The sequence below is a fragment of the Polypterus senegalus genome, chromosome 5 (assembly GCF_016835505.1).
Source record: "Polypterus senegalus isolate Bchr_013 chromosome 5, ASM1683550v1, whole genome shotgun sequence".
Lineage (NCBI taxonomy): Eukaryota > Metazoa > Chordata > Cladistia > Polypteriformes > Polypteridae > Polypterus > Polypterus senegalus.
Window position 1 is genome coordinate 198,697,203 of NC_053158.1, and position 13,260 is coordinate 198,710,462.

A 13,260-nucleotide genomic window follows, 5' to 3' on the forward strand; every position below is an offset into this window, starting at 1 on the left:
CACACAAGAAGTGGCGCAATGGGCTTTAACAGGGCCCTGTCTCTTGACAGCCCCCCAGCCTTGACTCTCGAAGAAGACAAGAAAAAAACTCCCAAAAAAACCTTGTAGCTAAAAATGGAAGAAACATCAGGAAAGGCAATTCAAAGAGAGACCCCTTTCCAGGTAGGTTGGGCGTGCAGTGGGTGTCAAAAAGAAGGGGGACAATACAATACAATACACAAAACTGAACAAATCCTCAATACAGTATAAAAATAAAAACTTTTGAAGTACGGAGTAGAATTTAACAGTAGATGATATCACATAATATGATTTGGATTTGTTTATAGAGTCCTGGAGACCTCATTCATCAAGCTGCCTCCCCCATTTGGCCATTCCATAGCTGAAATAACGCTAATCCGATGAAAGGACCCCTCTTTCCCACGATTCCTGCGATTCCCCCATCAGGGATGACTTTACCTTAGACAGGCAAAACAACTTGGCAGGTGGGCCGTGGCACCAAGTGCCATATTTGAGTATCGAGAAGAGAAACAGAATAGGTGAGGGTTAGTATCCAATTCTAACTATCATGTTACTTATGTTTTAGTGCTAATGACTAACAACAGAGATGCAGTCTGCACATTTAATCAGCAGCTCTAGTCAGGGTGTGCTAAACTGAAGTAGTAAGTCTTCATCCGGGATTTAAAAGCTGAGACCAAACGGGAATCTCTTATAGTAGCAGGCAGACCATTCCACAGTTTAGGGGCCCTGTAACTAAAAGCTCGACCTCCCACTGTTATTTTATTAATCCTTGGAATCAGAAGCAGACTGGCATCTTGAGATCTTAATGTGCGCTCTGAGTGTTTTCATGAGTCAACGGAGAGAAAGTTTGTAAAAAGCCAGTTAAAGTGGTTTATGCATTTATTTAAAGGCAATATGAAAATCTCTTTCAGCCAACTGTCCTTTCAGAAGATCACAATGCTGACAAACGGGGTCTGAAGATTTATTGAAGCTGTATTAACTGAGTGATCATTCTGGAGGTTTGGCTCCTGTAGCTGTAAACTCTGTCCCCCATAGTCCTATAGTTTTACCCTGGACTGGATGTCTGTTTCATGATTTAGAGGCAGAAGTTATTGTCGTTCTCGTTTTAGCCCTTGCTTCCTTGTCATGAAATCTCTGTAGAGCAGTATTATGATGACTTGTAAAGTCTGAAAGAAAACCATTACAGTGGCGGTCTTCTGCTTTCTAAGTTGGAGACTGTCCATTTATGAAAGAATGAAAGTGTGATGACAAAAACAAACCCAATACCAGGCCACCACTAATAGAAGTTGTTTTCAGATATGAGTGGTCAGCCTTGTTTTATTTTGCCTTATATTCCCACCCATTGTGAGCACTTCTGGTTTTTTATGAATTTAAGAAACATTTATTTTTCATTTGAACACTTTTTCACCTTTAAAAAGGAAAGTTAATTTTGAAGTTCATGATTTTTAATCTTGTTGTATTCTTGAGCATATAAGTGAATGCTAAAAGATAAGTTTGGTGTTTTGTCAAGTCAAAGTTTTTTCTTCACAAACATGCTTTATATGCATTTGCCAAGTAAAATTTTGTTTGAAAGTTAAAAAAAAAAAAAAAAATCTTGCCCACACTGCCACTTTACAATGGAGGGTGTGGGATACAATGGCGGACCACATTTATGGGGGACCTTGAAGCTTGAATTGTTAATGGATGTCCCGTCGTAACCCTCAATGAGGTCTGGTTTATCACTGCTGTCTTCTTCATCATGTTGATTAAAATTGCTGTAGAAGTGAATTACACTATACAGTGGTACCTTGAGATACGAGTGCCCCAACAAATGAGTTTTTTGAGATACGAGCCTTCACTAGATTGATTTTTTGGGTTGAATTATGAGCCAGAATTCGAGATACGAGCCAGCAAAGAGCTTGTCGAGGAACTGACGACGGAGGAGTTGACGGAACTACAGACACAGCAACATGTGGAGGTTCTGCAGGAGATTGGTAACGCGGAGGAGGTTATCTCTTCAAGTGAGGTAAAGAAAGTGTTGGCAATGTGGAAAAAGTTTCGGACCTGATTGAAAAGAAACACCCTGAAAAAGTTGCAACTGATTGTGCAGCGGTGCTATTTAATGACACTTGCCTAACTCATTTCAGAAACATTCTAAAGGGGAGGAAGAAGAAAGGTTTCTATTGAAACGCCCTGCGAATGAAAGTTGCGAAAGTGTGGCAAAAAAGAAAAAAACTAGTGAAGAAGAAAATTAAGTTAAGCAAAAGTGAAGTGCGGCATCCGCAGTGATACAGGCTCTGCATCGGTCTGTCGTGGCGAAAAAGGAGCTGAGCCGAAAGCAAAGCTCTCAATTTACTGGTCAATCTATGTTCCTACCCACACCTATGGTCATGAGCTATGGGTAGTGACCAAAAGAGCGAGGTCGCGAATACAAGCAGCTGAAATGAGTTTCCTCCGCAGGGTGTCTAGGCTTTCCCTTAAAGGTAGGGTGAGAAGCTCAGTCACCCAGGAGGGGCTCAGAGTAGAGCATCAAGAGGAGTCCGATGAAGTGGCTCGGGCATCTGATCAGGATGCCTCCTGGACGCCTCCCTGGTGAGGTGTTCCGGGCACGTCTAACCGAGAGGAGGCCCCGGTGAAGACCCAGGACACACTGGAGGGACTATGTCTCCCGGCTGGCCTGGGATCGCCTCGGAATTCCCTCGGAGGAGCTAGTAGAAGTGGCTGGGGAGAGAGGGAAGTCTGGGCATCTCTGCTCAAGCTGCTGCCCCCACGACCCGATCTCGGATAAGCGGAAGAGAATGGATGGATGAATGGAGTGAAAGAAAAAATTAATACAATACGCTGTTTATTTCTTTAGATTCTCTTTTATGTATTCGCTTTTATTTTGTTTGTATACAGTATTTTTTCATTGTAAATACAGTTTTCTTATGTTGAAAACATTTACCAAAACATTTGGGGTGGCTTTTTGGGGGCTGGCACCAATTAATCTCATTTCAATTTATTTCAATGGGGAAAATTTGATTTGAGACTCAAGCATTTTGACTTACGAGCTCGGTCATGGAATGAATTCAACTCGTATCTCAAGGTACCACTATATTAATATTATTATTATCTTTTGTGTTCAAATTTTTGTTGGTAAAATGGAAAAGGAATAGTGCAAAAGATTAAAAAAATAAATAAATAAAAAAAAATAACTGATTTTTGGGCTGCCTTAGAGCAAACACAAACACCCCCCATCTCCAGCAAAATAAACAGTATAGTATTATTATGTTTTTTAAACCCTTTCTCATAGAGTGGATACCCAAAATTTTTAAGCAGTGTGGATTAAAGTCTCTTCCTGGGCCCCTCCTGTGATTAGAAGCCCTAAGGCTTAAGCTTCATCAATTTCATGGTAGATCTGACCCTATTGGGCAACAGAGGAGAATCTTTTGAAAATGTACAAAAATACATCACATTTTACAAGCCAAAACAGTTGTTGAGTGTTGATCCACATTTTCCGTGTTTCTGATGCATGCTTGTAAGAACAAAAGGGGTCTGAAAATAATCATCCATGCATCCATCTATTACCCAACCTGCTATATCCCAACTACAGGGTCACGGGGGTCTGTTGGAGCCAATCCCAGCCAACACAGGGCACAAGGCAGGAAACAAACCCTGGGCAGGGCACCAGCCCACCGTATGAAAATCATTTTATCACACATTCCTGGTACTATTTGTCTTATGGTAGGGATGCGTTTTGTATTCGCTTGTGGGAATTCTCACGTTTATATGGAAGTAAATTGAAACAAAGCTAACCACATGGCACCAACAGTTTCCTTTGATGTGGTCTTTTGAGGGGATGCCACACCAAGTGCTGAGCTACCCCACTCATCTGGTATTCTTTTAAAATGGCTGACTCTCCTAATACTGTGTTTTGTTCAAAAATGACATGTACAGTATAAACTATTTTACATTGTGTGTCTATTGATCTGCGGCTTGCGGTTAATCCACAACTGTCATGGTTGGAATAATGAATGCATTTGCTAAGTTATTAAGCTTTTCCTCTGTGGCTCATTGCCTCCAATGCAAAGCATCGGAGTGAGCAATATATTTTGTTTTAATTTATAGAAACTGATTAACTTTGGAACACAGTTGCATGGCAAATTCATATATAGCATATTTGTGAAGAAATAACTGATTTGGAAAAATATCAAATTTATCCTTTACAACACTATGCTACTATCAGCAACAACCAAAGAAAACAAAAAAACGGTCCTAGCCCAGATCTTCTAAAGAACATCACGCCTAACTGCAGACAACAATCGAACTACTGCCATGAGATTTCTGCCCTTGCTGAAGATGACTTGGTAAATGTGAAGGAGACATAGTAAGAAGTAAGCCTGACAATAAAATTGTTAATCTGTTCTGATAATGTCATAGTGGGGGTAATGTTAAAGGTGACCAAGAAGGAGGAGTGTAACCCAGAAGGACTCTATAAATGGCTTTAGGTTGAATGTCTAGCATCAGAATCTTTGAGCTTTAAGAGAGTAGTATTTTAAATTCATTCATATAACAGAACAGATAAAGCCGCTGTGTGTTAAGGCAGGGTTTGAGTAAGAAAACAGATACCAGGCGTTGGTTAGAATTAATTGAACTACTTGACTTCACCATGAATGGACATTAAACAGACAAAGTTTTAGAAGTCTTTGATGTGAAGTTTGTTTGCATCAGCAAATTTGCACATGTAATAAATGGCAGCAAGACCCGTGATGCTGGGGAGTCAGGAATCTGTTTTCTGCCTTCTCTGTTGGTTACTGTACAGTGTGAGTTTTATCAAAACGTTTTATGATTTGCAGGGAACAAAAGGATGTGAGGTGTCAGGCTGATTACTCAAAGGCTGTAGTTTAAATATTTTTTAACATGCGTGGTGAAAGTGAAGCTTGAAAGACCAGTTTCTGTTGGTATTCTGGGCTTATTCTGGGGTGTGCTGTGCACCTTATAGCTCCTAATCTGTGCAGATTATCACAAAAACACTTACAGTATATACAGTATCATAAGAAAGGACAGGCATCCTGGCTGGGATGATGGGAAGATTCATACTTGGCCAGGATGCCATAATGGAAGGATTGTGTGAGTGGCCTCACCAGGAGCCCTCTCACACAGCAGGTGGCAGTGTTCCTCAGAGCTACACCCAGTTAGGGTGGCGTGGGAGTCCAAAGAGGGTGCTGCCAAGGGAGGACTAACTTTCATACAGCTGAAGTGCTTCAGAGAACTTGGACATAAGTGAAGACCAGAAGCAGTTTCTGGGTCTAGCGTAAAAGGAAACCTGCTGTCTCAGTTAAATGGAGAACTGGGAGGCAGTGGGCAACACTCTTGCAAATGGACGGGAGAGAATTCTGTATTGGTGCATTTTGGCTGGCGTTATTATTAAAGGTGTTGGAAACAAATACAAATCCTTTGTTTCCACCCAGAGTTGTGCTTGGACATTACTGGGTCTGTGGGTTTGGGCTCAGTGGCACCCAATGTGGTTACAATATTGTACCGTGCATGTGTATCATAATTAATCCTGCAGTTTAACGGCACTGTGGTAATTAGATTTAAACCTGGTCTTTACTTCCTCACATGTTCTTCGTTAACTAGTGCTGCCCTACATGACTTTATAATACTAGTCTCTTTTTTAATTATTAAACCACTGAGCCAAAAACATTGTACATGTGCAGCACTCTATAATTAACAATGTAAATCAGACTTAACGGATTTTAATTCTTTGGTGGAGTTATGTCAGATTTTAGGCTATCATTAAGAAGCTCGTTTAATGTGGCTTCTTCCAAGTTGCTTTGCCTGCCTAAAGTAAAGTCATCTCTGATGGAGGATCACAGGAATAATCAGGTAGAGGGATCCTTTCATCGGATTGGCTGGCCCAGCACTAACTCAGCTGTGGAATGGCCAATAGGGGGAAGCAGCTTGATGGCTGGACTCTGAACCAATCCAATTTGTATTATGTAATATCATCTACTGTTGAATTCTGCTCTGTACTTGTAATATTTCTATTGCACTATTATATTGTATTGAGGATTACTTGTGTTCTGTTCTGCATATTCTATTGTATTGACCCCTTTTTTTGATACCCACTGCATACCCAACCTACCTGGAAAGGCGTCTCTGTTTGAACTGCCTTTCCCAAGGTTTCTTCCTTTTTTTTTTTTCCCTACAAGGGTTTTTTTGGGAGTTTTTCCTTGTGTTCTTAGAGAGTCAAGGCTGGTCGGCTGTCAAAAAGCAGGACCTGTTAAAGCCCATTGCGGCACTTCTTGTGTGATTTTGGGCTATACACAAATAAATGGTATTCTTTCTTTAAATTGCAGGATGGAATGTCCTTTGCTATAGCAACTATAGGTATGTTTTTGTTGAGCAAAAGTAGATTTGCTTTTTGTGGCCCCGTTTAAGTTTTCAACCTTTTATAAAATTGAAGTAAACAAAGAACGCCTACAGACATCTGCCTCGGGCCTGTTATGAGTGGGTGTCAAAGAACTGCACGTTTAACTTTTTTTTATTTTTTATTTTGTATTACCGTATCTGTTTAAACACAATAAAGAGCCAACATCAGATTTACCAGGTTGCAGGTGAAAATCTAACAAGTCCTTAGCAGTGTAACAGGTGAAATGCTTCAAATACACTTTTTACTGCTACTTTAATTAGAACTGATTGATGACTGACCAGTATGAGTTTAGAGCTGACACAGTTTTACATTTTGGTTTTTCGTGCAGAAAGACAGCATTGTAACAAATGCTGCGATAGAGTGGGCTTTAATGGGGGCCAACACTGAAGAGTAGTAAACAATAGTAAAACATCAATGGAAAAAAATCTTGCATTACAGCCACGTTTTTTATTCCATTTGTATTGAAGACCTGCCTCTCCTCCCTCCTCATTGGTCAAGAGCCTGTCTTCAGCTCAACATGCTTCACGTTCGTGCACTGCTCTTATTTTTCAGTATTTATTTTAAGTATTTAAACTCATCCGCCACTTTATTAGGCGCACCGAATCAACTGGTTCTTAATACAAATATCTAATCAGCCAATCACGTGGCAGCAACTAAGTGCATTTCTGCATGTAGACCTTGTCAAGATGACTTGCTGAAGTTCAACCAAGCATCATTATTTGGAAGAAAGGTGATTGAAGTGACTTTGAACATGGCATGGGCTGGTCTGAGTGTTTCAGAAACTAATCTACTGGGATTTTCGTGCACAACCATCTCTGGGGTTTACAGAGAATGGTCTGAAAAAGGGAAAATATCAGTGAGAAGCAGTTCTCTGGGCAAAAAGGCCTTGTTGATGCCAGAGTTGAGAGGAGAATGCCAAGGCTGGTTCGAGCTGATAGAAAGGTAGCTGTAACTCAAATAACCACTTGTTACAACTGAGGGATGCAGAAGAGCATCTCTGAACACTCAACATGTCAAACCTTGAAACAGATGGGCTACAGAAGCAGGAGACCACACCAGGCGTCACTCCTGTCAGCTACAAACAGACAACTGAGGTTATAGTTCGAACTGGTTCGCCAAAATTTGACAACAGAAGATTGGAGAAATGTGGCCTGGTCTGACGAGTCTTGATTTATACTGCGACATTCAGATGGTAGGGTCAGAATTCGATGTCAATGACATGAAAGCATGGATCCATCCTGCCTTAGAAGAGTCTTGGGACCCTTAATAGCAACTGATCATCATTTAACTGCCACAGCCTACCTGAGAATTGTTGCTGACCATGTCCATCCCTTTATGACCATAGTTGTACCGATCTTATGATGGCTCCTTCCAACAGGATATCGCACCATGTCACAAAGCTCAGATCATTTCAAACTGGTTTCTTGAACATGACAGTGAGTCCACTGGACTCAGATGGCCTCCACAGTCATCAGATCTCAATCCAGGAGAGCACCTTTGGGATGTGGTCATCATGGATGTACAGCTGACACATCTGCAGCAGCTGCGTGATGCTATATCAGTTTGGACCAAAATCCCTGTTGAATGTTTCCAGCACCTTGTTGAATCTACGCCACGAAGAATTGCGGCAGATCTGAAGGCAAAAGGGTGTCCAACCTGGTACATGCAAGGTGTACCTAATAAAGTGGCCGGTGAGTGTATACAGAGATATTTTAGCAAAAATACATGGGTGCTGAAAGTTGTGAGCATACAGCTTGATAACTAACATGAGGATTAAGCTTCACATGTAACTAGAGATGTTTTAATAAACTTTAGACCACACTGATCTCCAGTGAAGCTCATTGCTTTTAAAAGCTTCTCTGTTGGTCATCTGTACAAACAACACAGGATAAGTAATGTAAAAAAAAAAAAAAGTATTAATTTTTAGGTGGAATATTCCAGTTTCCATATACATTCCATGTTCTTCTTGATTTTATTTTCACATATCATAAACCTTTAAACTGGAAAGGTTTAACTTCTTCAGTCTCTCCTCATTGCTCATACCTCTTAGTCCTTAAATCAGCCTTGCCAATCTTCTCTGGACTTTTATAATTTGATTTTCTAAGAGTTTTTAGAAGTTCTGTATTACAAACAGTATTACATTTTTGTGGTGATCTTATTGAAATGGTGGTTCTTTTGCAGGTGACAGGATTGTTAAAGTGAATGGTGAAAGTATCATTGGGAAGACCTACTCACAAGTAATAGCCTTAATTCAAAACAGGTAAGTAAAGTCTGCCTTTTTATAAACTAAGGACTTTCTGGGGTTGAATGTGTTTCTTTAACACTAAGGGACAATGCAGTAGCTTTCCAGAAAACCAACTATTCAGTATGTATGCATTTATATAAAATATACATTCTCTTAACTTGTTCAACTTATTTCCATCCTCATTTCCATCTTAGCAGCATTAGACAGTCCAGCACTGGGTCCTCTCACAGGGCAAACGTAGAGTTGCCAGTTAACTCTACACACGCACACCCATCTTTGGTTTTGCAGAAGAATAATCAGAATTCTCAGGAAGGATTTCAAAGCCTGCGTCTTGAACTCGGGATGCTAAAATGAATAACACTCTTGAAATTTGTTACCTCATTGTATCAAGAAAATTGCATTTTAGGTTGATCGGTCACTCTAAATGGACTCCTTATGAGCAAATGTGCCCTGAGATCAGCACTCTCTTGGGTTTAATCTTGCTTTTCTGAGATAAACTTCAAGGATGTGAGCAGCACTGGGGCACCACAAGGAACAGGTCTTTCTCCCAACCTCTTCACTCTGTGCATCTCTAACTATAAATATTACAGCAGGTCATGTCATTTGCAGAAATTCTCAGGTGATTCTCCTCTTATGGGGTGTATTGATAAAGGAGGCCGAGACAGAGCAGAACTTGGTTTCTTGGTGCATAGAGAATTGTCTACAACTTAACATTAGCAAAGTCATGGAACTGGCTATTGAGTTTCTCTGCACAAAGAAGCCTCTGTGTCTAGTCACTATTCAGGGAGTGGATGGTGCACTCCTACAAGCACTTGGAGGTCCACATCAATGACAGGTTGGATTGGTCTCATAACAAAGAAGAACTGTAAAAGAAAGGGCAGTGCTTGCTCTTTTTGCTTAGTAGACTGTGTTCCTTTAATGTGGAAAGTGACACCCGTCACATCTTTAACTCTGTGATGGCCAGTGTGGTGTGCAGCCCAGCCCAGGTTACATCACTTCAAGAGTGGACAGCCGAATCAACAAGCTAATTAATAGGGCAAGCTCAGTTATGGGACACACTCTGGAAGTAGTAAAAAAAAGGAGAGAATGAAGAAAGTATGTGAATAGCCAGTGCAATTTTCTAAGCTGTGCTGGACTGGTAACATCACCTCAAGAGAGGTCCACTGAATTTTCAAGCTAATTAAAAGGGCAGGCTCAGTTATAGGACACACTCTGGACCTCCTGGAGGTCGTAGCAAAAGAGAAAATTAAAACAAAACTGATTGCCATTATGAACAGTGCTGTACGTCTTTCTCTGTGACACACAAACACTGAGGACTTTCAGCCACTGAATTATTCAGCAGAAGCGTGTCTAGAAATGCTACTGGGACAACATTTGTCTTCATTTTTGAAAATTTACTGCTCATTGAGGTGACTATCTCTGATATGAACTCTAAATGCAGAACTCCTAGTCATGTCTGAGTGCCTATGTGCCCTGTCAGGCCCTCTCAAGGAGTGACTTGGAAGCTATTGACTAATTCTAGTTCCTGAGTCAACATTTTGTGTAGCAGCAATTCTAGCTGTGTGTTAAAGTACTTTTAATTCTAATAATTCATAATAATTCTTTATTTGTCACATACCTAGTTATACAGGACAGCACGCAGTGAAATTCATCTTTTCGCATACCCCTTGGGGTCAGAGCGCAGGGTCAGCCATTGTACAGCACGCCTGGAGCAACTGAAGGTTAAGCGCCTTGCTCAAAGGCCCAGCAGAGTAGCATCTCTTTTGGCAGTGATGGGAATTTGAACCGGCAAACTTCGGGATGCCAGCGCAGATCCTTAGCCTCAGAGCCACTACTCCGCCCAACCTCCCATGTAATATCTAGCTCAGCTCCTTCCCTTTTTCTTCTGTTCTTTTTCTGGTTTTCTGTGGTGGCGATCTGTGCCACCACCACCTGATCAAAACACCGTGATGTCCCTACATTGATGGATTAAAGGCCAGAAGTCTACATGACGATCATCATCAAATTCTTCCATGTGAACCCTGAATACCATGAGGACTGGCTGAGGTCATTTGTTAGATAGAATGCCTAGAAGGGGCTGGGTGGTCTCGTGGCCTGAAACCCCTGCAGATTTTTTTTTTTTCTCCAGCCCTCTGGATTTTTTTTTGTTTTTTCTGTCCTCCCTGGCCATTGGACCTTACTTTTATTCTATGTTAATTAGTGTTCCCTAATTTTAATTATTTATGTTGTCTTTTTTTCTCTTTCTTCATCATGTAAAGTACTTTGAGCTACATTGTTTGTATGAAAATGTGCTAACAAAATAAATGTTGTTGTTCCCTTCCTGTGAGGACGTGTTGCATGTTCTGTATAGCCAGTCTCCATTATTAATCCCTTAACATTGCTGTCACTTGACAGTCGTCATTCATGAGCCCTATATTCAAAATCAAAGGTGGTGAGAAAATATGGCAGCCCCTCATTGCTGATTTGAATGGAGAACAAAAGTGTTTAAGGACTTCATCTAGCTGGCTAACATCCTTGTCCAGGCCTTCTTTCAGGACTGGTCCCCAGTATATCTTTTTTGGGCAATTCTCAGTTTCACTAATTCAGAGAAACATTGTCTAAGTCAATTTTTGGTTATACTTGATTATCTGCAGGGGTAGAGCAGTCTGCCGAATATCAAAATAGCAAGAGCACAAGGCTGCTGACAAGCTATCTGTAATGCTTTCTAGAGACGCAGTGCACAGAAAACTGACTTGTGTTGTAATCCTGCAACACCACAGTAAATGTAAAATGATCGTAGAAGAAATTAGTAAATTTAATCCGTTTAAAAATCACTAACAATGTTAAACTTGTCTACTTTAACCTCATTGAGCCAATTAAGAGCATAAAGCAGATGTCTCCCTACACATGTGAGTGAGCATCAAGGAGACATTTTAAACATCTTGTTCATTTTAATAGAGAGAAATCCATGAGTCTGGAGGGTAAAAAATGTACTGTAGCACCATCGAAAAGTAACTTGAAACAAGACTCTTGTTTCTCACATGTCATCTTTGCAAAATAAACTTGAATCTCAAAAAAAACCCATTTGAACCGCACATTTAAAAATTAGAAAATGTGAGAAACGGCAAGGATACAGAGATTTGCACTACTACTTTGGTAATCCACCCAATCGGCGATGCACAGCATCCAGGCCATTTCAGTGCTGCTTCGCTGTCTCCTTTTCATACAGATCCTTATGCCGGTAGAGAACAGCTGCTGTGAAGACATCAGAAGATGGCAACATCCAAGCTTAAGTTTCCTCCTGGACTCGTATGGAAGAGCTTGTTTATTTCAGTTATTCCAATTTCTAGATACTTTTCAAATGAATAACATTGCAGATCATTCCAACAGACAAGTGCAATTAGTGTGTTTTTTTTTTTTTAAATATATAAACACACATCACCCAAGCTGCATTTGATTGGCTCACTATAATCGTAGTCAGGTGTCTTACGTTAGACCAGCATTTCTCAGCCTTTACGTATTGTTGACCCGAGTTTTCATAACAGTTTTAATCGTGCCCCCCGTAACGTTTTTTTTGAAAGGAGCCCACTAATACCAATTTGTTCTTTTTTAATTTAATGATATATCATAGATGCATATTTTATTATACCTATTTTAATTTTATCGACATTTATCTAACTTTATATTTATCTTTCTTGTATCAGAATGTAGTTTAAGTTAATTTGTTTTGGTTTCAATAGATGTATTTTTCATATTTTCGATTCTTGTTTTCTTTTTTTACATCTTCACTCCCCCCTTTTTGTTACTTTGCGCCTCACAGTTTGAAAACCACTGGGTTAGACCATTAACATTTTTGAGTGCTTGCCCTATCAGTTTGTTCACACATGCAGTTTTAGTAAATTCCCAGGTGGTATTCTAGGTCTTGACCTCTTGAATTGCTGAGTCAACTTTCTTCACATTTACCATAAAGCCAGCAATTTATCTCTAATTAATTAATAATTAATAATTTAGACAATGTTGGCATGGTGTAACTTTCAGGTGTGTTTGGTGACCTAAGTTAACTGATATGAAATTTGGAACAGTTCATATTATTTACTTCATCCAAAATTCAGTTTTGACATGTACAATGAGTTGTATTTAAAAGTAATAGTGATAATCGACTGCATTCATAGACAACATTAAATACGTGCTTATTAACGGCCCTTTTTGCAATGGCGTTTAAAATGGAGGTGTGTGGTGGCTCAATAACTTTTACAGAAATCTATTTGCCATTTTCACAGCACCTGAATTGCATTGACTGATGTGTGTCAGTAGTGGAGGGTCTGTGACTAACTGATGCCCTTTTTTTTTTTTTTTTTTTTGGACTCGACATTTTTTAAAGTATATACAGTAGAATAGTCTTTTTTATATATAAAATATATATATATATATATATATATATAAACAAACGTCTACTCGTGGAAGTGTGTGTTTCTGTCCGGCCCGGAAGTGAGAGGTGGATTTGGGGTAAGGACTCCACCTCCAAGGAAACAGAAAACTTGCTTAGCCACTAATAACACGAGCGAGGCCAGCACGTCAGCAAAACGAAACCTGAGAAGAAAGGCAAAGTCACTTAGCTGCTAAC

General features: G+C 40.0%; 1 protein-coding gene across 8 annotated transcripts in view; it reads left to right on the top strand.

Moving 5' to 3' along the window:
• Positions 1-13,260, top strand: part of LOC120529798 (rho GTPase-activating protein 21-like) — a 408,601-nt gene that overhangs the window by 276,812 nt on the left and 118,529 nt on the right. For all 8 annotated transcript variants that reach the window (XM_039753942.1, XM_039753944.1, XM_039753943.1 and 5 more), the window contains one exon: positions 8,594-8,672. In XM_039753942.1, coding sequence (XP_039609876.1) covers positions 8,594-8,672 — 79 coding nt within the window. The remainder of the gene's footprint in view (positions 1-8,593; positions 8,673-13,260) is intronic.